We start from the raw sequence: 26,858 nt of genomic DNA, 5'->3' as shown, positions 1-26,858 counted from the left end.
ATGTCCAATTTTTCGTGCATTTCCCACTTCTTTCTGTGGGATTACTCCCTGGGATTGTTTCTTTGAAGACACGATAGAGTTGGCAGCGCAGGAGATGTGTTGCCAGGTTAGCCAGGGTTACAACCTGAGCGTGCTGGTTTAGCCTTTCCTAAGGCCATCGTGGAAAATTTAGTTTTGTACTTGGAGTGCCTTTTTGCTGGTTTTGCATAATTTGCTTCCAGAGTGGATTAAACTGAACTGCACAAAGGCGTTCTCGGTGCGGATTATTCTTGGCGCGGAGACTTAAAGCTCAGTGGTCCTTCCGGGCTGCTCGCCTGAAGGAACAAGAGCTCAGGGAAGTTGAACTGACTTAACTAAAGCAGGAGAGTTAATAAGTATTATGTCCTCTGTGGATCTTTACTTTCAGAGGGTGGGTGATCTTTAGACAATAATCCCTTCACAGCATAAGGTCATTTTATTTCTGCGCAGAGTTGTCCTCACAGAGGATTAATAGGCTTGCGTGCATGTTTCAAGTAGGTTCTTACAATTAGGCTTGCCTTTGTAGTCTTGCTGGTTTGGAAAACTTTTCCAAGTGTCAGCAAACCGTAGCTTTTTGCAAGACAAGGACCTTTGTCCCATTTGTTGGAGGTCCCCAAAGGCTCAGAAACACAGGCTGATTGTTTAAGAGCCGTCTTATGAAGCAGAATCTCTATTTGTAGGAGAAATCATGTATTTGAAAGTTGGCCTTAATTGATTTAAAGAAGTGAAATGAAGAAGAGGTAAACTGTTTGGGGATTGGGCAAAGTAAAATAGCATCCTTCAGCTTTTTTCACGCCATCAGAAGTAAGTTTTTGTCATAGAACAGGTGGAAGTAGAAGGGAAGTTTTTTTAATTTATCAGTAGCACTGAGAAGTATTAGTCAGGGGAGTGATTAGCTGCTCAAATAAAAGATGTTCAATTAAACATTCTAAGTAAACGAGAGCTTTGGAATTATTTATTTATTTAATTTTAATATAGTGTTTACCCTCGCTAATTAATATGCCAGAGAAGACTTATGTTTTGGGCATGTTTTTATGTGCTAACAAGTCGTTGGATGTTTTTGATTATCTGCTTTGGAATGATGCCCTGTGACTTTGTAAAGCCATCAGATATTTCAGTAAATCGGTTTGTTTACAAGAGACTGCTCAGAAGAATTATTCTGAATTAATGTTTTAAGATAGATTAATTAAATTGCATTAAACTTGTGTGTGGAAAAGCTAATCTGGAATTCAGGTGAATTTAATTTAGTTGCTTACAGATATTAATTTACTTAATTAAACAAAGGCTACTTTAATTCTGTGCTAAGTGTATCAATTCTGCGTAAGAGTATTGGCAGGGATATTTAGTGTACTTTATCTGATCTCCATTAAATTTATACCTTTAGTTGTCTCTGATAAGTTTTTCTGAGTGTTCTAGTACCAGAACAAGTGGTTGCAGGCTTTTTGCTCCCCCTTTTGGCTTTGTTTCTGAATATGAAAAGGCAAGAACAGGGAGGTGTTTGTGTTTACTTTCAACTCATCATACATAAATACGGAAATAAATAATATTTTTTTTTTTTAGTTTCTGTGGGTGACAAAATGGACCGTCTTACTAGAAGATTTAGTTCTGTTACTCCATAGTGATGCTTGTTCTGTCTTGGAATCTTAGGACCTTTTTTCCCAAGTTTTGAAGAAATATTGTTCCTTTGGGAGGTGAGAAGGAGTGAATGCAGTAGGTTAGCTCTGTGTGATCATTTTCCATTATTTACTGTGAGAAAAACCTGAGACAATTTTTAGTTTGTGCTGCTTTTGAGGAATGGCTGTCTGGTGGGTTTATTAGGCAGCGATTGCCACAGGAGTGTCTGGCCTGGGCAGAAGAGCTGCTCCGGGAGCTGTTACCTGCTGCAGCAGGTCTGGGGGTTACAAACATTTGAGACTGGAAGGCACCCAGGGCTGAAGTGGGAACGGAGGTGGGAGGAACTCGCTCTGATACACACATAACTTGTTCTTTGGGTACGCGTGTGGTTTTTTGCATTGGGTAAGAGTTGAGGCAGGCTCTTCCAACCCCAAAAAAGCCCCCTAGGAGAGGTGACGAGTGCAGCGTGGATCCACCGCAGGAGCTCAGCTGGAGTCGCTGCCCAAGGCCTCCGGTCCCATCCCTGGTAATGAGAGATTTTCCCTTGTCCAGTATAAGGCGTCTTCCCATATCACCCAGATAACGGCAAATGGACTATAAAACATTCCTGTGTCCATCCGGCTTCCACATGCTGGTTGGGAGAGTAAAAAGTGGGAACGTTTTATGTCCCTGTTGTAGTTTATCCTTGACTTCCTGGCTTTTTGTTATTATTTCTTAAAGCTTTAGTATTTGTTCCAGGTAGTATTTCAGCACTGGCTTCTTAATGCAATGGACATACACTTAATTTGGAGTTAATGGGAACTAGGGTTTCGGCCAGAAGAAAGAAGGAGAAAAAAAAAAAGGCTGGGAACATATACCAAATTTCAGGAAAAGAATTGTCTTATTTGAGGAAATACTGGTGAATACTTCACTGAGTAAAATATGTGGAAACTACATTGGCAAAGTTGTTCTGAATTTTGAAAGCTGATAAATGAATCTAACTCTAATCCTGTTAAATTTTATCAGGCTTTTACCCTTGGTTCTGAAAGCATGGTTAGACTACTGCTAAACTTTTCTGTTATAAATTGAAATTCCAAGCTTGGAAAAGGGACGTTTTATTCAAGTCATGATGGCTGCTGTGGTTGCAATACCCAATGTAGCTTGGACATTGCTCTCCTAATCCATGCATCTAGCATTAATGACAAATTTATTTGTTTTCCCCCTTAAGTTTCGATAAAGGAGTTCGCTGTGTCCAGTGACAGCAGCAGCGTGTACTTCATTCTGCCTCGCGAGACCGCAACAACGTGTTCTGTCGGGATGGTGGCCAGTTGCCTACAAGCTGTGTCTGACTTAGTGAAATTGCAATAAAATTTGTTTAAATGGAAATAAATACTAATGCTATGGAGGAGCATTGCTGTGTATGTGTAGTAGCTGTTCTACCAGTCGTAGTGGGGCTGTTCGAAGGTTCTTTGACAATATTTTGGTAATTCTGCTGGGTGACTGAATGCTTTCAGACTGTGACCCATAGGGGTGGAGGGTAGATGTCGTTGTTTTTTGTTTGTGTTGAAGGTTTAATTTCAGTGATTGCTTTATAATGGATTTTGGAAGACTCTGTATGTGCATGACATGAAGTATTACAGTGAATTTAAAAGCATTACAGATCCTTTGGAATGTTTTGTAAAATGGTGTATTGTAGCTGCAACTACTTTAAAGGTAACACATCAAGTATCAGTGAAATCTTGACTTGTGTGAGTAGACAAAGTTTTAAGTCTTGTTTTTGTGTGGGTTTTTTTCTAGTTTGTCCTTTTCCAGTGTCTGGAGTAGTGGATGTCATCCCTTGATGACAGGGAGGTTGAGGGCAGGGTTCTTAATATCGCTAGCAGCGTTGTCATATTATGGAACAGTAACTGTAGCACAGCTGGTTTATTATGTTCAGCCTGGCTGGTTACCAGGATTTCTCAGAAATGGCAAACGTCATTCGCCAAAATGGCATCCACACGCACTAATGCATTGCCAGCTTTTTTTGGGCGTGCTGCCACGGGCTGTGCTGGCCCAACAGCTTTTCACCACGATCAGAATTTCACATGACTCAGTATTGGCAGGGCTGGGATTTTGAGTAAACAATTCTGAGGTGTGGGGAGTCCTCCTGCTGAGATGGGCTGTCACGGCGCGCAGCCATCGCTCTCAAAGTTCTTCTGTACGTTGTGTTGCTCCCTTCAAAAATTTGAACGCCACCTGCCTGGCTTGGTGGCTTTCTCGGGCTCAAATGAAACAGGGAAGGAGGAAAATCTTTACGCGTAGCTGGATTCGATTCAGCGTTAAGTGATGAATTACCGTTTCCATTGGTAAATCTCCGATGATCTTTCTAGTGCTTTTTGCTTCAAGTTAAAAATGAAAAAAAAAGAACCAGCTGATCTCTTGTTGTCCATCCCTTTGTAAACTGCGGAAAAGCACAGGTATGAGCGGTTCCAGTGATTTTAATTCAGTTTTACAGGCTGAAGGTTTCTCTTAGAACACTAATAAATAACCTTGACAGAGAATTCCAAGGAAGCAGGCCTGAGAAATATTTTGGCTTTAATATCAGGAGCGTATCCTGAAAATGGTTTCATCAGAATTGAGCTGCAGAAAAAAACCAGGCAAGTTCAATAGCCAAGAAAAAAAAAATCATATCATATCATAGAATGGCCTAAGCTGGAAGGGAGCTTAGAGATCATTTTAATCCAGCCTCCCTGCCGCCAGGGACTCCACCTCTTGACTAGATCAGGCAACACATGGGGACCGAACGGGAATCGAACCCGCGACCTTAGCGTTGTTAGTGCTATGCTCGAAGTCAAGGTTTGCTTCAGGTCTAGATCGAAGTAGCTGCGAGGAAATTCCCTGTTCTCAAGGAATATTTGTGAAGACTTTAGAGGCTTGAAAAGGATACAAGGTGTTGTGTGTGTATGAATCTACACCCAAAGCAGTGATTGCAAATCTAACGTGTCCTGGGAGCTTCATGTGCTTTTGTGACACCGAGACTAAATACTAAAGCCTGATCTCTTCCAAGAGCTAATTAATAATTTGTAAATGAAACCCTTGCAATTTAAGAGTCAGCTTGTATGCTCTTAATTCTTCTAAAAAAAAATCAATTTGAAAGAAAGTACTTTATTTTCTATACTGATGAGCTGCCAACTCTCTGAAGCTAAATGTTCACTTTATCTGTTGGGAAAATGCAGAAAGGTGGATCAGGAAGGAAAGCTTGAGCTTTTGTCTCAGTCGTAGTATAGAAAGATTTACTCCTAGAGGTGGTGCAGGTAGTTCAGTCCTTTGCTTTCTGACTACAGAAAAAAAGTAGCAGTTGATGCTGCTGGATGATCACTTTGTAGATTGGTCAGTTCTGTTCAGAACTGCATTTTCTTTTATAGAGCAAGAATGAAAAAATAAGGCAGTATTGGTACATCAAGTGTATCTGTATTAACCCTCTCGTTGCTGCTGTTTTTCAGGATTGCATGACTTGTAAAATTACTTCTCTGGGGACCTGCAGTGGTGTTTGACTGGATATTGCTGCCTGGTTCTGAATGATGTCAGAACAGGATCTGTCGGATGTTGTTCAGATTGCTGTTGAAGACTTGACTCCAGATAACCCAGGTACGGTAGAGATGGTCGTGTTGGCATGAGAAAGTTCATTTATAGTATTGCCCATTAACCAGGTGGAAATCTCTCTTGCGCTTTTCTTAAAAAAAATCCGCAGCACAGCTTTCTATTTTTCAGAGAGGCCCTTCTAAAGACTGCATACCAGGTTTTCATAGCTTGTGTATTTTCAATACCCTTTAGATCAGGTTTTTATTTATATTACTTTTAAAAACTTTGTTTTTTGGGGCTTCTTTTGTGCAGGGGTAGACTAGTGCCGAAAACTTGGAATAAGATGTGTCCTGCTGCAATCTTTTGTTTTTCTTCAGGCCCAATGTATGATTTTGGTCTTCTCTCCAATAAGAACTATCACCCATCTATTCTAGATCGTTGTTTTACTTGTAAAGTAGTTTATCTCGTATTACTAAAATTCTTTTTTCTATTGCAAAATTGCAGTAAAATTGAAAAACACTTTTGAAAGCAAATACTGGGATATTCCGTGCTTAGAACTTTACCTACGAAGCAAAAATCTGTTGAGATCAGCTGTAGACATTGATCCTACGCTGCCATTATGTCTAACTGGAAAAAAAAAAAGTAACTGCAGTTATGGAAAATAGAAACATATATCGAAAATCTTTTTCTGATGCGAAATGAAAAAGTTTCTTCAGAAATATTCCCGAAGAACTGGAGGAGGAGGTGGGACCTGTCTGTCCTGGCTTAGCCAGTAATTTGGTGTTTGGAATTCTCAGGTGTCATGTGGGCAACCGGAACCAAGTCTTAATTTGCTCGGTTTGGTAAAGAGAGTGGAACCTGGGCTGATGGCAGGTGATGCTCTGACTGAGATGCTCTTGAGGGCTCTACCTCTTGGTTTTACCAGCCAGACCTTCCAGTTAGAAATTCAATTCTTTCTTGTCGCTGTTTTCTTCAAAATGTAGGAAAGGCTAATGGAACTGATAGGTCTATGTGTGTAAATATTTCTTTTGGAAATCTTGCAGGATTTTGTTCATCTATACTAGGGAAAAAGCAGAACTGGCTGCTACACTGAGCAGTAGCTGTAATTCTCTCTTTGTCCAGAACTTCATTAGTACTTTTAACCGTTTTTGTATATAACATGAGGGTGTGGAAGCCTGTAGAGTCTGTCAAAGCAGAACAGCTAATGTGGCAACTCTGCTACCTAGTGGAAAGTTCCTAATAGAAAAATCATCCAAGGTAATGCTTGAATGTTACATACTCAGTGCATTTGAAGCAGTCTTAGGTTTGGATAAATGTTTTTTGAGAAGCAATAAACCATTGTCATTTGTTTAAAAGAAAACCCAAGTGAGTGTAAAAGAACACATACAATATGTTAATTAAATAAAATTTTTTAATCCATTTAATGTGTTTTTAATTTGAGTCTTGTCCTCTTGTATTATAAATTATGGCAATGCTTATTTTTCTTTGCAGTTGTGTTGGAGAATCATGAAGTGACAGATGATGATGTAGAGCCCACTCTGAAACGTCAGCGTATAGAAATTAACTGCCAGGATCCCTCTATTAAGGTTATGATAATGTCTTTTTCTGTTTGTATTTGTAATGCCAATTAAGATATTTTTCTTAGGGAAAATTATTTAAAATAAAAAGAATGTAAAATAAACTGTTTATAGATACCACTGGAATAATTCATAGCCTCCTTGTACATATTTGTTAATTTTTGTGCACGTTTTAATGATTGGCTAATTTTCCGGTGTAAAATTAGCAGCAATAATTTTTCATGCAATATACAATATCATCAGAATTAATTCCAGTGACTCAGACATTTTTTGATAAAGTGAATAACGTTGACCTAAAAAATAAACTTGGACATATATTTCTGTTACAATTTTTAGATACTTTCAGCGTGGTTTAAATTACTGGTTGAAGCTAACGACGTTTGCCTAGAAGTTAAACCCTATTTTGCTCAGGCTTGCCTGTAATTGCAGAACATCTGCTGTTCTCACTGTTGTGTTTTTTCTTTCGTTTTGGAGCATAAGTATATGAGTAGTATTTTACAGCCACGCATATAAAATAGCATGTAATTCTGTATTTCTGAAACGGTCACAGAAGCTGCAGCAATGCGGTGAGAGCATGGCTGGAGCAGCGCTGTACAGCAGCTTGGCCAGGTGTGTAAATTGTAGCGCAGGGCCACAGGGTGGCAGGGTTGCTGTTCGCAAAGGAGAACGTGTGTAATATTAGCCTTTAATGGTCTGGTTTTCCCGAGAGAAACCGAAGAGGCTGTGCTTTCTTCTGAATAGAAAGGAAAACAGATTTTATTTATTTGCTTTTCTTGATTTGCTGTTCAGGAGGAAACTTAAGTGAGCGGCATTAATTGTCTCTGAGGTTATTTGTGTTGTTATAATTTCCACTGTAATCATCTGAATTTATCTGTTTGGGCAGGAAAAATTCTTACTTAACTTTATCCAGGAGGATGCGTTCATAGATTTATAATCCTTTTGTTTTTACATGTATCAAGCGAAAGGCTTTGGCGTGTCATTTTAAATGATTGTGTGGTGTATGAAATCATACTAACAAAGCACTTAGGTGGAAATGTGTTTGGCTCGGATGCTTTTGGCTTTCTAAATAAAGATCTGGAAGAATTTGATAATGCTGAAATGCTCCTGGATGTCATCAGTTTTGTACGTGGCTGACTTTTGTCACTAGGCACACTGCTAGATCCTTTAGGATCGTTTTCCAGTCCCGTCTGTCTGTGTGTGTCCCTTCTGTGTACGTTGCTGAAGATAAATTCGTTCAGTCTTTAAAATCAGTTTCTTTTGCATTCTCCCCTTTCTAGTCATTCCTGTATTCCATTAATCAGACAATATGCCTGCGGTTGGACAGCATCGAGGCGAAGTTGCTGGCACTAGAGGCTACCTGTAAATCACTGGAGGAGAAGTTGGATCTTGTCATGAACAAACAGCACAGCCCCATCCAAGTCCCCATGGTGGCAGGTTCTCCTCTTGGCGCTACGCAGACGTGCAATAAAGTACGATGGTAAGAACAGATTACTCATCAATGTGCTTTTTAAAATAACGTAAATCCACTTCTTTGGCATCAAGCTGTGCAGCTTTCTCTATAGCTGTCAAGAGCTTGGTATGCTGTTTACGAACGTAGAATTAATTTCTCTTGAAGGTAATTTTTGTACCAGTTTCATGATGTTACTTAGGATGGGACACAGGTCCATGGACAGTTTGCAACTGTTTCCACATTTCTTTTTGACTTAAACCAGACTGATTCATCCATCCCCTGGAAAAGTCTCATAAGCAATTTTAGACAGGTTTTTTTAGGCTTACTTTTTATGTGGCTGTTTTGAGTTAATAATAATGCAGACTTAACTCACAGTTGTTTGTTGAGCGTGGTTACTTCTGATAAATGTAGTTTAATCTTTTTAAAGGACAGCTTATTTGATGTCCTCAAATTTTTCTAAAACAGCTTTTCTTTTTTTGATGTCCAAATACGATGTTTGGACTCCAGTTCACAGTTCCTTTACTGGTCTTTGCTCTTGTGCTGGTGATGAACATCTTGACCATTGGACAGTCTCCTTTTCCCTTCTTCCATTTAATTTTTCTTTAAAATAGCTGCTGTGTCTGCATTTACTTGTACTTTTGAAGGCTTCCCAGTCATGCACCGAAAAGGTCGGTTATAACTAAGTTTATATCGAAAGGAATAAAGTCCTTGAGATAACTATTTGGATCATAGAGCCAGCAACTAGAACATTATGTCAGTGTTTTTGCTGACTGCTTATAATCAATAATTATTTCTCAAGAACATTCTTTAAATGTGTTCTTAATTTTCTTTGTCTCCATGTTAGAGATCTTGAAGTTCCTGTGCATAAGCTGAACTTTTTACTGTAGTTTGTGCACAAGAGACTTTACAAATGTTTTCAGAAATACGTGGCCCCTTCAGGATTCTATTCATCGATGCTGAGTGAATGCTTTCCCCTGTAAATTGTACTCTTTTGAGTTTCTTATTGGATCTGTCAGACCTGAGGTGGTGGGTGTTTTTTTTTTTTTCTCCAGAACCATTGGAAATCTGCGTGTTAACGGTGAGCTTGGTGTTTAATCTTCGTTTTGGGTGTACAAATTTATGATGACGGCTTCTCAGTCCTAACATAATTTAGACAGAAGTCTTGAAGACTTTTAAAATTCTCTCCCCCAGTATTTGTTAGTGTTGGTACGAAGTTGCACATTATCAAATGCATCTTGCCAGTAAAGCACTGAGGGCTTTTTGTTCTTTTAGCCATCTGTGGCCTATATGACTGAAAAGAAAATAGTTTTGGGGGGGTGTGTGTTTAACTTGGCGTCAGTAACAGTTCACTTTCACTGTGATAGAGCATTTCCCTGACTTCCCTGTCTCTCGTTCATAAAAGCCTTTGTCGGTTATTGATTATTTCCAATTAAAGCCTGCATGGACTGTTCTGTCGTATTGACTCTCTGTATCATTTCTTCTTCCCCTTAGCTTGCAGATGGCAGTGGAGAGCTGCCAGCAAGAGTCAATAGTTCCGGTAGGGATTTTTCAGGTTCTGCATCGGAAGGAGATTCTCCAACCTCCTTCTTCTGCCGGGTTTGCCATTCTCACGAGAATGCTGTAGTTGGCAAAAGCGTGTCGACCTGATGGTGCTGTGCTGCCAGTAAAGCAGACTCTCATTCTTTTCTTGATGAATACCTTCGAGTTTGTGATCTCCTCCACTCCGTAGTGAATTTTGTTTACAATTTTTCTCACAACTTAGTTGCTAGGATTGATTTGGTCCAGGTTTAACACAGTAAAAATTTGCCTTAGAGCAGTGTGCGCAGTAAAGCTTAGGAACCGCACGTTGTAAATGCACGCGGGTTGATTGCTTTGGGCTATTCGTGCTTTTAAAATTCAGTTAATCTCCCAAGACTTGTCAGTTTGAAATACGCTTAAGTCATCATTTGATGAAAACAAGGACCACCTGGACAGAGGTGCTTGATTCTGTCATCCTGCGGTATGCTGTAGCTACACAAATCCACCAGGTGACTTCCCAGCTGCCTTGACCGATGCCGAACGTGAGGCTGTGTGCAGCCCCGTGCACTGGCTGCTGCTAAGGTGGAGCAATAAAGTGGAATCTGTTCATATAACAGCGTTAAGGAGCCAGAGGTCTCACTTTATAATGGTTTTCAGATTTATGTTCAATGATAAATTACCTTTTCTAGAAAACTTAACACGTTGAGGTATTGCAATAACTCGTACCTCTTTGGTGCCAAACTGTTGTTTCCAAATTTAAAAAATTCTTATTAAGGGAATGAAGCAGAAGTTTACAAGGAGCCTTGCAATAAATCAAGAACTACCCCATGTTATTAGCTCCCAGGACAGAAGTGCGGTGTGTTTTAGTCTCGTTCAGCTTCTGTCTTTGCGTTAAACACACAAGGAATGGTACGTGTGGAAATGTTCCAGCATCCTTTTCTGGATATGTGAATTTTGAAGGCGTGATGACGTTTCTTGGAAAACTACAAAATGTTGAACTCAGAAATTGCAGCACTGTCTACTGCTCTGGATATTTTGTGTAAATACATCTTCATGAAAGCTGGATTATGTTCTCGGTTCTTTTACTCATATTGTTTACTCTGATCTGCTGTTATGGTACTTCATTATCCACTAGCTAATTGCAGTGCAGATAAGGAAGAAAACAAAGGGTCTGTGGTGCTGTGTGACGAATAATTTGTGTGAACAGTTGAGATACAGAGGAACAATAAGGTAACTTTTAGATCTTTAAGTAAGAAGTTTAAGCTACAGCAAAAAAAATAACAGGAGAAAACTGCTTTGGAAATATGAATAAATTTAGAAAATATTTTCTGGATGTTTAGTGGCTGCTGCTTACAAGTATGTAGTTGTCAGGATTGTCTACCAAGATGTGATTTTTACAACTCTTTCTTGGAGGAAAGGCTGTCAGAAGGTTTCAGAACTAGGAAAATGGATGGCAAAAATCCTTAGATTGCCCAGAGTTATTTTGAACTATATGGAGCTTGGGAGGGTCCAAGAACAGAAGCAAAATAATGTAATAAATTAATAATGAGAATACGTGTGTTGTCGCGCTGTTCTGAGCTTTGTCCAGCGTGGTGCAGCATTGGTACTACCCTGCTTTTCCGTCCTGCTTTTTCTCTTCCTCTGTCTGCAAATTTCCTGGCAGCATGGCTATTATAAACCTCTCATTTCTGTTCTTTACGAGGTACCACGCTGGTCAGAAATTCCAGTAGCTGCTGAAAGTTTCTTGGACAGGAGAACCGGTGCAATGCCTGACGGCCTGTCGGTATGGCAGCCTCAAATGATAAGTTTGAAATTTTAGCATGTGTCCAGGTCTTGAGATTTATAATTTGATGAACACAGATTGTGACGGTGCAACTAAAATCTTTTATCCATGTTTTGAAGAAAATCTTTCATCTGAAATATTCCAGTCCAGAAACAGTGTTATTTTTGTCAACGTCTTTCCATTAATCATTTTTCGGAGTGGGTAAGCCCAAGTACAAATGGTTAAGGTTGATTGCCTCAGATAACACAGGAATTTGTTTTGATTTGACAGAACCGTCCCGTGTTTGTTTTTATGGGTATTTTCTGCATTTCCTACACTGTACAATTCTGCTCTGCTATTTTGTAATTTTTTTTGTTGAGTAAGTAGCCGTAATTGAGAGCAGTTTTATATAGAGGATTTAAATTTAAAATTTGAATTTTCTTCATGCTTATTGATACGAGTGTTTCTGATGGAATCTGGACATTCATAACTAAATGCAGTTTTTCATTTGTTTGGATACTTTCCTGGAGCCTTTGTTCCAGTAAAGTTTCAATACAGACCACATACATCTTTACCACCTGCATTTGTGGCCGACTGATCAAGGATACTTGTCGCTAAGTATAGAGAGAGAATTGTATATATTTTTATCTGTCATGGGAACTGGAGATTTAAATGGAATTACTGAGTTCAACGCACTCAGTTACTGTGCCAAGACCTGATTTGGTACCCTTGAAGAAGACTTTAGTGAGCCGTTACCTGGCGGAGGGGCGTCAGGTAGTCTTGTCTGTGGTTACTTGTCGTGTCGATAGGTTCCATCGCTTGGTTTTAGAAAACAACATATCTCTTTTTTTTTTGTTTTGAGGTCCAAACCAAGTTGTGGTTTCTTTTTTTTTTTACATGCAGAAAAGGCAGCTTAATACAGTTGTGGACCAGATGGGATGGATGAACTTTGTTTATGTAGGTGTAGATCATTAATATGCTTGTTTTACCCTGAAGTTTAGTCAACAGGGTGTAATAGATTTTGAAGCCCAAGATTAGTGCGGTGTGCCAGTTGGCAAGGCTTTTGGCTCCACGTTCCCCAAGTTCCAGATCTGTGTTTCTGATGTGTGATTGTTGGTTTGTTTACAAGTGGTTTTGTAGTCAAATAATACAAAATTGAAAACGGAGATGATTTTAAATGAGGTTGTAACGTGTAGGGGAGGAAGAATTGAAGGATGACTGTTCTTCTAGATTTAGCAGAACTCGTTGCTCCTGCATAAAGCCTTTAGGGGGGGGAAAAACCAAACAAACCTAAAGAAATATAATCAAGGTACTGGTATAAAAACCCCAAAAGCTAGAATTCTGTTTTATATGCGTTTTTTTTCCTGTGACTTACAACCCCCTTGACCAACCTAATTTCATATTACCAAGTATTGAAAAGCTTTTTGATTTTTGTTGCATTTTTATTATAAAGATTTTTTTTTAATAGATTATAATAAGCTATTCTCCTATGCCAATTCATACTTTTAAAAAGTACAGTAATTCTTCAGTTCTTAGTGCTAAATAGTGGCTGTCGAGTCTCCAGTGTATATAGTTCTCCTCTTTCCCACATTTGCTGCAGCTGACACTGTAACTCGTGAGGTGATGTAAACCATTATCCAGGTTTAATATGTGGCTATTTTTTCTGTCTTTTTTTTAATTCAGTGATAAGTTTACATTATAAATCTTTTGAATGGTAAAAATCTGCACTGCAAAGCAAGTGATAAAGGAGTTTTACATGAGCATTTATGTATAAACACATGTACACACACTCGCTCGCTCTTGTTTTCAAGTTGAATGTAGGAAATCTATTTTGTGTGGTTTTCTTGAATGAAGTTACCTGCATCACCTTAATATCAGCAAGTGCCGAGCAGTATTTTAGTCTGGAAAAATTGTTGTGGCTTGAAATATATAAGTGAGTAGATGAAAAATACCTTCTTGTGGTGTAGTAGACATGTTTATCTAAAAATAATGATTCTGTCTTGCATTCAAAAATTCAGTTTCTGAAACCGAAGTAATCTAATAAAGGAATTATTTCATTAGATGTCAGACCTGCTTTGTTTATCCAGGGCTGCATAGTGTTAGTTTCTTTGGCTGAGGTATTAAAAAAGAAAAGAAAACAAAAAACTTGACATCTTTTATTGCCTGAAAGATATGGCCATGTTTTCCAAAGTCTCCTAATTTTTCACAAGAACTCGTCAGCATCAACATCTTAAAATTTGATTCTGGTCCTGCATAGCAGCAAGAATACTGATTTACATATTTTTATTTTTTATTTTTGCATTGAAACATGCGTTCCATGTAGAAGTACTTGCTACAGATTAAGTGGACTTCTGTGACTCGTTATATTGAGGATGAATACATCTTTATACAGAAAATATAGTTTAAGAACTCTCATGTCTGTGATTTTTATTGTTTGCGGTGTCCTGCAAGACCTACAGCAGCAGGGCTGCAAACAACAGTAAGTTTTGCTTTGGACAATTACGCTGGAGACTTCGATATTTCAAAATTAAGCTTGTCCTTTTGGTTGTCTGTCTGGAGTTTTTGTTACGGACCATCAGCAAGTGAAGATTTTTTTTCTTTTTGTTACAAACCACCAGTTTCTGAAGATTTTACATTTACTCCCTTTGCTTTTGGAAGTTAAAACTCACGCAGGATTAAGGAGAAATGGCATCTTGGATTTAAAAAGCCTTTACAGCAGTGTTCTCGTTGGAATTTTGCATTCCATTATTGTTGCACTAAGATATTGAGGAGCCAAGTGTTTAGTAATTTGTTGGTGGGTTTCGATAAATTCAGTAACAATATATAATTTCCAGATAGCATTTAGGTTGAGAGTGCAAGGTCAGTTGTGGAATTAAAATAACAATACCAGCACTTCATCTGTGTTTTGGAGAGTTCAGTAATTCATGCGTGTATGGGATAGAACTTTTCAAACTGACCAAGATTTGAACTGTGTTGATTAATTCTCCCAAGTCCAATTTTTCTTAAGTTAATGGTTTCTGATGAAATATGGTTTATAACCGTCCAGTGATTCCAGTGAGAGCCTAGCAAGTAGCAGCCGATAAGTTATGTCTGGGAAACGGATGCAAAATGTGTGGATCTTCTTAACAGCAGAAAGAATTTTTTTAGAAAGATAATTTTTTTTAATCCTTCATTGTACTGCTAGCTGAGATCTACAGCAATATACACTGAAAATAAAGTCCTTGGTAATAAACCTCCGTCAAGTTTTAGACAAAGTTTACAAGTTTTGTACATGTGTTATGAGGCTGGATATTTTACTTTTTGCTTGGTGGACATATAGTAAGTTTTCCTAGTTGTTACACTTAGCCCCCAACAAATGTGAAATCCTTTAAATTAAGAGGTTTAAAGCATCGTAAATAGTTTGTGCTTGCTCTGAACCACATGGGGGCAAACAGTTTGTTGTATATTCCCACTTAGCTAATGCACAGGAACTTTGTTCTGTGCCTGAAACTTTAACGAATCCTTTCCTTTTCCTTTTGTAAAGAAGAACCTTACGTGAAAGTTCTGGCAGCGAGCGCAGAAGTGCAGTTGTGTGAAGTCCCGTGCGGTGCAAGGTATTGCAAGTCACAAGCGGAAGCTGAGAAACACGAGGAATGAACGCACACTGAGCTGGCACCACGTGCCAAGACGTTTTAGAAATCGGCATCCTTTACTTGTAAGGATATCTGAGAATGAGCACGAGAGAGGCATAACATGAGGATCAAAAAGGCTTTTGAGTTTTATACACAGATTAGGGAGGCATTTACGAGTGTAATTAGTGTCTAAGAACATTTAAAACCAATTACAGTAGTATTAAAATGTGGGTTAACCTACTCCATTACCAAATCCCGTAAAGTCAGAGTAGATGAGTTCTGGGAAAGCAGAACGTTTACTCTGATGCTCTGGTTGCCTGAGCCGTTGCGTTCAGGAAATAAATGTAAAAGGTGAGTGACTTGAAATTGGGTTCAGGATGAACGCCCTCACGTGGCTTTTCCTTTTGCCTAAACAAGCAGTTCAGCAGAGTGATTGTATTTAATCAAAATGGACAGTTTTTACCTTGTTGAATGTCGTAAACCAGACAAAAATTATTTAGGATTCTAGCTTAGCAAAACTCTAAATATCTTAATATATTTTTAACGGTGCACTGGGTTGTGGAAGCATATGTTAGATACTGTACATTTTAAGATGTAATTTATCAAGCATATACTAAACAGAAGGGGGCAGAAAAGCCTTATATATTCATTTGGGTTCCAGGTTTGAGAATTTAAATATTTTTATGTTACAGTCTCTGGAGATGCTTGGGAGTTTGAAAATCCAGCAGTAAGAGCACTCCCTGGAAACTCTGCCTGGAAGTTGCAGCATTTAGTTCTGAGAGTACAACAAAATAAAGGAGTGAAAAAGAGAGCAGCTAATCCGTTTGTGATTAAAGGGGGCAAGTTTCCCTCTTCCTGGGAAAATGACAGAAATTTAAGTTGCGGTTCAAAATAATTTGCATATAAGATTAAAGTAGTGGTAATACTGATCTTCGGAGTTGCAGAAGCAACTGGTCTTGCAACTTACGGAAAATAATATATAATAGAATAACTTTAAAAGAAATTATAATGTTTTTGGAGTGGCCTGAGCAAGGTGGAAAAGAGCTATAGATGGAGTCAGAGCTTCAGAAGGATGAAACAGCTGAACATCCAGCAAGGTCTCGGCAAGGTTGGTAAGATGGCAAAGAGCCAGTCTTCCATCTGCTTTATTTGGCAGCAGATACTATTTAACTGATACATTTCCAAACGTAAAAAACACACCGTTTGGAATCCGAATGTCTTTCCAAACAGAGTTTTTTCCTTTTTTGTGGAGCTGTGCATTTTTGCGTATCTTTAGCTCAATGTCTTTGTTCCATATTGAAGGGTGGAGTACGAGACAGGAAATCTGCTCCTAATAAGTTTTGAAATTGTGTTCTTTGTAAAACGTGAAGAGTGTTTAACATCGCTTTGGGGTCTGTGGAAGTTCAAGGTTCAGTACCAGATCTCAGAGTAGCAGCATCCTTGGGCTTTCTGTAAAAATGTGTGTGCGGTGGCGAGTGTACCCAACTGCTTGGGTGATGATGAAGAGAAAGAAAAAGAGAGAGGGAAAATACTTACGAACTGGCTCTGTAAGAGTGTGTCTTGAGTTCTCTGTGCAGAAACTAACGTGTTTATTTGCAGTTCATCTGGTGACCCTGGAGGCTTCAGTTCCTGTAACTAGTGTCTTGAAAGCCAGTTTGTAATGCTGCCTCCTTCCTAAGCCAGGCCTACGCTGATGCTAGAATTTGTAAGAAAATTCAGAGGATGAATCTAGAAGCAGCCAATTGCGTAATAACGGATTCAGAGTCTACTTTTGTTTCATACAGTGTTTTCTCAACATACAGCAATTTCTGTTTTATTACTAAGGCTGCAGTAGATCATTCGTAGTAACTGTGCTCAAGATCAGTCAAGCCTACAGGTTTTGTTATGGAAAATGACTGTCCTTGTGGATCAGCCTTTCTTATTTCATGTTTAATGCAATCTCCAGTAGGCTGCAGTGCTGCTACTTGGCTAGTTTGGGAAGTTAAGGCTCAAAGAAGGATAACAACCGTAAATTTGTTTCTGAACTGTCTGGAAAAAAAAAATGGATTTTTGCTGTTTTATTTTTGTAAGTACATTTGTCTTTGAAGAGTCTTATATAACCTGGTAATTGTAAGGCAGGACATGTCCTTTTCTTGTCCATAATCGAAAGCTCTTATATAACCTGGTAATTGTAAGGCAGGACGTGTCCTTTTCTTGTCCATAATCAAAAGTAGAAGACTGATAATCAGTGTCCCATCTCTTAGAGTGTTTTTCAGTCCTCCTTGTGTCACTTGCACGTGGCCTCGATGTGCTGGGTTTTGCTTTTGGGTGTCTGCTTAGGGCAGAAAGGTTCTTTGGAGACTGTGTTTCACTGTGCATTTCTTTTTTATGGAGATTCAGTTGTGTTTGAGAGAAAATGGCTTTCTTGCAGTGTTATCTGGCTGTTGGTGAGTTGGTGAACTAGTCAGAAATGAGTGTTGTAATTTGTGAGTGATTACAAAAGTGCATTGAGCTTTTCTTGGAACAGAGTTTGAAAATCTGTTTTTTTGAAAATCTGTTGATCAAATTGGTCTTAAAGCTAGTAATTAATGTCATTCTGATTTTAAGTCAGTTCAGAGACTCTCTCTGTAGGTAAGGCTGAGTACCGTAAACTCTCTATAGATGTATTTTTCAACTTGGAAAAGGTTTGGCTCTTATTTGAGCTGAAAATTTGATTTTAAATGTTCTTAAACAGTTAACAGTCTGCTTTATTAAGCGCTGCATTTCCTTCATCTTTATTATAAAATGATCGCGGCTTTCTGGGTTTTTGGATCCCCCAATCTCTCTCCAGCGATGGCTGGTGTACTTTGGCTTGCCTTTTGCCAGGGCCCGATCGTTAGCGCTGCCTTCAGAATGTCCACTCTGCTGTGATGTTCCAGATGCATAGAGTCCAAAGATAATTTTTGACTGAACTCTTACTGAAAATGATGGATAACGCTGCTGCTTTTCTGGCAATTGGCTCTGACTAGGCAAATGCATGGTTTAAGGACATGAAAAGTTTTAACTATTCGATTGCCCAACCAGCTCTACCCTGCGATAGGTGTCCCACTGGTCTTCACCTGGGTGAACGGTTTGGTTGGTGGCAAGTTTGTGCTCTCCTGGGAGATGAGGAGCTGTTGTCATTTTTTTCTTTAGCATAAACCTAATCTAATTTTGTGTATGCTTTGCCAGTTCATTGTTTTGTTCCATGTGTACCGTAGCCTAAATTCAGAAAGCGGTTTTCTCCTTCCTGTTTGGGTAGGGAATCTTTAACGGTTGCGTGATGAAGGCAAAGAAAGCAGGTGGTCATCAAGAGGAAGGAGCATTTTAGCATTATTTTCTGAAATGGTGATGAAAAGATCCAAAAATTGTTGTTCTTACAGATGAACACCAGTGTTGGTGAAAAATAAAAAAAAGGAAAATGCCACACTTCTAAACCGAGATTTTTCTATATAATTTGAAAAACATTTCCATCTTCTTCTTGGTAGGGCTAGTGGTAATATTCCTCCAGAGCCCCCACATGTACATGAGCTATACATTTAAGCATTCAGGTTCATCCCCAGCAGTAAACGAGGAATTATTTGAGTTCAGAGTCTCTATCCCAGACTTGATTTCCTTAAGCCTGTGTTTGGCTGGAGACCTTTCGTACCAGCAGCCAGCCAGCAGGAACACCAACTCCTGCTTTCCTTATCCCCTCTCTTTCCTCATCTCCTCCTAATAGGGGCACGAGAGGAAGAGGCGAGCAACGTGCTCAGGAGCCCTGCCTTGCACACAAGCGGCACACGCTGCGCGGGCGTTGTGGTCACCGCGAGGGATTATGTGCACGGGAAGCAGCCGGTTGTGTGGGTGTCACTCGTTGGGCGTCTCTAAGCCGAGCTCTGTCTCCGAGCTTTTATTTCCCTACTTGCAGATGTTCACAAGTGCAAAGGAGGCTCAGAAATGGTCCAAACAGAAGACTCTCCTCTTCTTTTTCTTGAACCTGTTGAGCACCACTATAAATATTCCATTTAATGGGTCTACATTAGCGTGTCTAGGAAAATACAAAGAGTAAGTTCTTGTCTGAACATTTTAGTCTTGAGCTTTTCCACAAGGAATTTTCATCCATTTGCAGAAATGCTTTTGATCTTGTACCTTGTGGAAGATAGAGATGCCAGTTTGCTCTTTTTGCTTCATTTCTCTCTCTTTCTAAATGAAAACCTCATCTGGGAAGAGGAGATGATGGTCCCCGTATTGCCAAAAGTGCTTTTATGTCAATGGCTGCATTCTCGGTGATTGACAGGTTATTGGCAGTGAAAAACCAACAGTTAAGACTAACGATCATATCTATGACTCACACGTTTTCCATACTGAAAATTACCTTTGGCAGCAATTTTCTTAGGCAAAATATAGAATGTCCTTTTGTATGTAAAAAAAAGCCAGATGCTAAATATGCATACTTGAAAATCGTTACCTGATATGTTTATTTGTTCTTAGAAATATTTCACCTGTAACTTCACAGATTACTAGGTAAACTGCATTTTAAAAAGTTTCCCAAAGTTGCGTGCTTTTTAAATTTTTTTTTTTTTACTAAGTTATGTCCCAAGAATAGGCAAATTGCAGAACCAGTCTCTCCAAGTTCTAATGCTGATGGGGAAAGGAATACGTGAAACACAAATGGAAAGTACTGAAGGCTTTCTGCAGCACTCCCCCTGACCCCTCCTGCTATTTTCTTTCCATCTTCTCCCCCAGTGTAGTACTGGCAGCACTTATAGAAAAAATTGCGTCATTTGAGAGCCGAGTGACTATCGGAGGCTTTCCTCCTTCTTTGTGATTCTTGTTTTCTGTATTTTAGTCCATAAGTAATAATTAAAGTTGATTCATCTTCGGTATGAGATCTACAGACTGAAAAAAGAAATTGGAATAATCCAGAATGAGGATGCACTTGGCTGCAAGAAGTTTTAGTTATTTGCTTTGGTGGATTTTGTCAGACGGGCCTGATATTTTGACTTAACATAGAATTCCTTGTTTAATTTCGTGCATATTGAGCAGATTTCTTACTGTTGTCTCTTTGCAATAAAAAAAGCCGAAAACAGAGAATAGAACATCTCACAGGAAAGTTCGTGGGAAGCACATTCCTGTATCTGCAGGGAAACTCATGGATGTCGTTTCTCCCATGTAGAAATTGCAGTCTAAGGCAATTCTGCAAAACTGCTTTTTGCTGCGTGATGGCACCTTTTTGTCTTGGTCCCAGCCGTTATTTTCTTCTAATTAACTGCTCGAGTTTCACAGCATCAGTTCTAAAAAATTTCAGCCGCGTGATGCCTCATTGTCAGAATTTGCCGGCAAATTCTGTAGCCATTCTTGTTCCGGGGAGAAAACGGACCAGAATTGTAGTTTTTTGGTTTACATATAATGTTTTGAATGGAAAAGTTACCTCACCCTCCTGTATAGCCAGGAAAATCTGTGTCAGTAAAATGGTACGTTCAGTTAGTGGCTCCTCCCAAAACAACTGTAAAGGTGGATTTTTCTTGTCAATAATCCTTTTTACTAAGTGGGAAAAGTTAATTCTTGGTGAGAACGCAGTGTTTTCGTGGGTGTTTGTTTAGGGATACAGTTGAAAAAACTGATTTTGCGTAGAAGTAAGCAAGCTTGAACATACATTTATGCATTGAAAAGAGGTTAAATCTGTACTGGTGGGGCTGTATAAAGGTATTTCCTCTTTCTAAATTTGCTTAAATTAACTATGTGCCATCCAGCTCGCTCTCTAGATAGCTTCAGAAAAATAAAGGGCAACCCCCCCAACTTCTTATTTTATGCCACTTCTTAGTGCCAAGACTTTTTTTTTTGAATATAAACTCGATATGAGCAAAATCCTAAGGACTTTTAAAAATGTAATTTTATTGCATTTATCTCTACAGCTGAAATTAATTATTCAGAATGTTCATTAAAAATAAGCTTTGGTAAGTGACATTTTAAACAGGCGTTCAGAAGTGATTGCAAGAAAGATGGTGATAAAGAACAATGTCTGAAAGGAAGTGTAAAATCCTTGAACATTTTTAACTGGCCTGTAAAAACTTCAAATGCAGCTATTTGGGAAGTGTAAGGAGAAGACGTATTGCTGCTAGACTGGGGGGGCTGCCAGCATTGCCACATACTGGTATTTATCAACTTATTTGGTGTGTTTTTTCAGAATGTTTAGTGCTGGCAGTGAGGAAGTAGAGGTTGCTTTTTTAATTTAAAAAAAAAATAAATCTGCGTTTTTGATAATGGAAAAGGTGACTTCGAAAGCATCATGAACCCCTGTACTCTAGATAGCAAGGAGAAAAACCAACAGAAAGCCCGCTTTTAATCCTTAGTATAATTTGAATTTCCCATCCACATGGGAAGCTGTGGTACAGCCTGTACTTGCCTGTGAGGAGACAAACATCTCCCTGAGGTTTGCCGTCCGGGAGGGATCCCGTTTGGTGCTGGTAACAGATGCAATTATTGTAAGGGACATCACGTCCCGGGGCTTTTTGCATCCAAAAGCCCTGTGGTCAGCTGTTCTATCTGTGCCAAAGTCGAGATCCATTCGTTGCAAGCTCTTATGGCAGTTTCTTATCTTTTCTTGAGGATATTTTAGCACTTAAGATCTTACGTGCACGCATGAATATTCAAGCAAAGAGGCGCTTTATTACAGCTGAAATAAACAGAGAGTTGCTGTCATCAGGTTTGTTTAATTTGTATTTCAGCAATTAGCCAAGGAATACAGTTAAGAAAAATAAATGGCCATCAGTCACGTTTGAGATGTGGGACCAGTAAAAACAACAGCTGATTGTTTACTGTGGGAAGCAAAGGGAGAAAGGAAAAAGCCTTCTCTGTCATAAAACACAAACGTTCTTCTAAGTTCTCTCCTTAAGCACAGTGGAAACAGTCTTAAATATCAAAACCAGGCGTTAGAATATAGAGCAATGCTGTGGGAATGACGTTAATGATCTCTGAGAGCAAACAAAATGATAAGCTGCACGCTGGAGACAATTATTTCATATTTATTTTTGCATTATAGTGTAGACTCTGTGTTTTTCTGTGCAACATTTCTCTGATTTCCTTCTGCACTGTCATCGCAAGTGACAGCAGAGGCACACATTAAATGCTTTTTGTGTTGTGTTAGATTTTTTTTTTTTCAAATGATCTATTACCCTGTAAGTAAAATGTTCACTGTCAGACTTTTCAAAAGAGGAATTTGGTGGCTCGTTGGAGCTGTGATTGACAGACTTCCTCCTGTGTATCTTGAGTTGATGAATCCTTTATGGCTTTGCCAGAGATTGTGGACTTTATATATAATTTCCTTGAAGCTCTCCGTCCTCAGTCTCTGTTTTTAAATAAACTATTTAAACTGTAAGACTGCGTTAATGTTTATTTATTTGCTCCTTGACATTCTGTTTTCCTCTCTGATTTTTGTCTTGTAGTGTTGTCCCTCAGACCACAGTAATACTGAACAACGACCGGCAGAATTCAATTGTAGCCAAGATGGTTGGGCAGGAAGAACCATTGAGCAGAGCAGCGGATTCTCTGGAAAATATCCTTAGCACGTTAGTAGCAGTTACGGGAATCTTCCCGCTTCATTTCCTCCTTTGCCAGATCAGTATCAGTTTCTGCAGCTATCTGAGGTGCAAAATGAGGAATGTTCTAGGTGATAGTAGGGGGACAAACATTGAATATTGAATATTTTATCGGGCTGACGGTTCTGCCAGGGGAAAGCTCCTGTCAGCAGTAAAGGTACAGAGCAGTGAACGCTCCTCACGGGCAGAGAACATCCTGGAGGATCTGGGGTTAGCTGACAGATGACAGTTGGAAGAAAGTGCCCAGAGCATCAATATACGATCACTTGGGAACGTGCCAAGATCCTGTATGTAACCAGCTGAAGAAGGAATATGCAGCAGCCCACGAAGGCTTGGTAGAGTTAGTACTATCCAAACCAAAGTTTCAGTTAAGCGGAACTAGAGATTCTGGGTAGAAAGTGTTCTTAAATAATATGTTTCTATAAATGATTTAAATATTTTTTGTTTTGCACACTGGGCCTCGACTTTCCCATTGATGCAAACTTAGAAAGCGTGCATCTGACATTTTTTGATTTCTTTTCTTTCCGTTTTATTTTGCTGGGTAGCTCTGCGTTATAAACAGGAGCAGCCTTTAAAAGCTTTCACAACACATTTGTCCGTTAGTGTTTGGAATTCCTTTCTAGTGATGCTACCCCTGATCAAGAATTGATTTCCCAAAGTTACCTCCTTTTCTTTTCCGTAGCGCTGTGCCGGGACGTAGGCAGAACACCATAGTGGTGAAAGTTCCGGGACACGACGACAGTCACAACGAAGACGGAGAGAGTGGCTCTGAGGCCAGTGACTCGGTTTCCAACAGTGGACAATTAGGAAGCCAAAGTATCGGGAACAATGTCACGCTTATTACGCTGAACTCGGAAGGTATGCTCATCTCACTCTAAGGCTGCTCGAGCAAAATAAATGTGGTGGTGGAATGAGCTAGGGCTCGACGGGAAGCATCACAGATCGTATCGTGGGGCCAACCTTGAATCGTTGGCGGCGCAGCGAGCATCAGATAGGACGAATCCGAATGAATTGTTTGGCTGGTTGGGTTTTTTGTTGTTGCTTTTTAAATTTTTACCAGTTTTGCAGGCAGAACAGCTCGTTCAAATGACTTGTGACATCTGAAAAGCATGCCCCACAGCAGCAGTGTAGCTTTATTTTTTAAACCCTTGAGATTCACACCTGCAACCTGCAGGATTTCCTATCACCAAGTTGAAATAGCGTTTCAGGAAAATAAATGTTTTCTCTGGGAAGTAAGATCTACTAGTCCATCTCCTCCTGTAACTTAGTATGACAGTCCACTTGTGTCATTCTTATGAATGTAAAATAGTTATTTTAGCAACTGTAAAGAATTTTTATGAGGAAATTCATATTAAAAGCAGCATTAACAGCATAGTGTCTAGTGTCAGATTTTTCTGAAAATTCTTGAGGTCTTGGACACAGAAATCAAACATAGTGAAATCTAAGAACCTTAGATTAGCCTTACAAAAATACTCTTTTATGGAAATATTGAAATGAATGTTAGTTGCTGTATTTTTATCACAAACAGGATGATATAGGAGACACTAGCTTTTAGTTAAAAACAACATGATAAATTATGTTTTATGATTAGTTTGAAAGTATCACTGATTTTTTTTTTTTTTTTATGCACATGCAATTTGAATCCTAGACTTCAATTTAATAATTTTCCTAATTGCTTTTAAGGGCATATTTATTGAATATTTACTCCCACGTTATTCTGGATGTGGTGGTTCATATTTATACATTCATGTACCAGAGAAGAATGTTACTTCATGAAATTATTGCAACAGAATGCACTTAGGAGATGACTTTTTGTGCTTAAGGTGGCCTCTGACATTGAAACAGGATGACTCTAATGTAGGAATGATTCAGTTTGTTCTGCGTGATGTTCAGCCATCGGTAAATGTGTGTTGGGCGTGAACAGGTTAGGAGGCAATTAGTTGTTAGGGATTAATTCAAGGTAGCCTGAAACTGAGTATCTGAGAGTGCATTTAGAGATTTCAAAAATCGCTAATGATGCTTTAAAGCTTGGGAAACATCAGAAGTCTCTCTACTGAAAGTCTCATGCACCAAAGGTTGTTTCTGACAGTGTTGTTCAGAGGCATCTGAACCTAGGATTCTTCAGTTTTTATGGATACTCATACAACATACTCGTTATAAAGAGGTTTTAGGTTCTGCCCTGTTCACGTAGTGTGAGCGTTGCTCCCAAAGGGTGTTTCGTTTTGGGTCAGTGGGGGCAATTAAAGGAGACTGAGACTGTCTGAGGAGTTCCTCTCAAAATTCGATTGGATTGCAGATGGTGCTAATAATTTGATGTGAAACTACATAAAAAACGTGCTCTTTGAGGAGTCTGTTAATATTTCATAGAGCTGTGTCAGCTACGCCAGGAACAAAGCTTCTAGCATCAGGAGGGTATTTGTTGTCTAATGCCCTTTTGGATTGGGCTGTTTGGCAGGATGTGCACAGACAAATAGGATGTTGGCCTTTTATGCCATTGTTGTATATGTAAATTTTGAAGCAGCAGCTAATCCATTAATGTCTCCAAATCTGATTTTCTTCAGACCTTTAGAACCCTCATCCATTAAAAATCTCTCCGAGATTGATGAATGAGAATCAGATTAGTAATCCCCCACACCTACCTCTTCTTGCCCTCGCAAAGATGAGAGAAGACCGCTTGCACAGAAGGAATGCTAAGCGAACTGGCCTGCAGGATGTCACTAAAATGAAATTATTAATAAAGGAAGTGATGAAGAATAATAGGTCTGTTGTGCAGACTTGTTTTCTTCGGTAGTAAAAGGCCAAAATTCCAGCACCCATCAGTTCACTTTCATTGTCCATGAAAGAATGTGGAGGAACTTGGGGTTGCTCGAAGGAATCTCAACTGATTGTTAAATCTGAGGTGCTAAGAGCGAGGCTTCAGCCCCGAGACTAAACAACAGGTTTTCAGTGGGACTCACATCTGTCACCCTGTGCCTGGAAGCAAAACTAAACCGTGTTTATAGCTGGGCTCTAGCTGACTCTGGATATGGCATTGACCTGTGGATATTTTCAGAATTTAGTGAATAGACTTAGAGAAAGGCATTATTTGCTCTCTGCTGGTTGGTTTCAAAAGATCATTTAATCACATGTGGTAGTTTAAAAAGAGTATTAGCGTTACTGCCTTTCTGTTCCTGAAAACTAATTATACAGAAATATAAGAGCCCAGTTCCAATAACGGCCTATAATAAGTGGGGTTTTTTTTCTGTGACTTTGTTCAGTGCTCAGTTATATATTACTCTTTTTGCATGTGCAATAAGGCACGTTCTCTCTTTTTCCTGAGCAAGTTACTTCATTCTTTTCAGAAAACTAAAAAGGCTCATCTATTTTACAGATACCGTTATTCTGAGGAGGCTGTTTTTCTGTGCTTTCTAGCATTCTTGTGTGCTTACAAAGGTCTGTAAACTCTGAGATGGATTTCACCAACCTAAAATGCTACAGCTGATATTTAGCGTCCTTCTTGCACAGAACTTAGTTTGAGAATTGGTTCTTCAGGCATTCTTCGATCTCCGAAGATCTTGGTACTAATTAATTACGTCGTATAGCCTTGTGTATAGTCTCTGTTCATGACAACTTTCCTCCTAACCTTGTTGTGTATTCTTGGATTTTTGCCTTCCACTGCAAAAAATAATACTGCAAAGAACATTAGATCCCCACTAGTTTTAAATTTCAGAAGTTTTAAACCTACGATATTAAGTACCTATATTATTTTCTGACTTTAATGAGTTCTCTCGCACTGGTATGTGGCTGTAATCCTGTCAGGGTTGGTTTTCAGTTGACTAAGATATAACCTGGCAACTGTACGCACTCTCCTACTCACCACAAATCTACTAAAAACATATTCTAATGTTCTCAAATATATTTGTCTGAACTTTTTAACTGAAGAGTTTAAGCGTTAGATGACGAAACACAAGTTGCAGTAACTAGGACCAAGTTTTGATAAAAAAGGTAAATAGATTTTCAAATGAACGACACTTAAAAGGAGTCTTTTATTTTCTTAGCAGTTAACATCTCGGATGACAATAACGCTCCCTTGTCTAGGTCCCAGTTACCTCCCATCTTATTTACTGTAAGGACATCTTTGGCCTTATATTTGTAAGAGCTTTCTGAATACAATTTTCCAAACTCGTCATTTAACTCCATTTCTTCCTCTCG

The 26,858-nt window shown here is 39.1% G+C and overlaps 1 protein-coding gene across 1 annotated transcript in view; it reads left to right on the top strand.

The window, feature by feature from the left end:
• Window positions 1-5,093: 5,093 nt before the first annotated feature.
• The window catches only part of BANP (BTG3 associated nuclear protein), a gene marked incomplete at its 3' end in the record, with an annotated part of 59,517 nt that continues 37,752 nt past the window's right edge, over window positions 5,094-26,858 (top strand). The window contains exons 1-5 of the mRNA XM_009872568.1: window positions 5,094-5,238; window positions 6,664-6,758; window positions 8,027-8,226; window positions 22,515-22,637; window positions 23,350-23,525. Of these exons, the coding sequence (XP_009870870.1) occupies window positions 5,169-5,238; window positions 6,664-6,758; window positions 8,027-8,226; window positions 22,515-22,637; window positions 23,350-23,525 (664 nt within the window). The remainder of the gene's footprint in view (window positions 5,239-6,663; window positions 6,759-8,026; window positions 8,227-22,514; window positions 22,638-23,349; window positions 23,526-26,858) is intronic.

This window comes from Apaloderma vittatum, unplaced genomic scaffold, assembly GCF_000703405.1.
Source record: "Apaloderma vittatum isolate BGI_N311 unplaced genomic scaffold, ASM70340v1 scaffold12347, whole genome shotgun sequence".
Classification (NCBI taxonomy): Eukaryota; Metazoa; Chordata; class Aves; order Trogoniformes; family Trogonidae; genus Apaloderma; species Apaloderma vittatum.
This window is presented reverse-complemented; position numbering and strand designations above follow the sequence as displayed.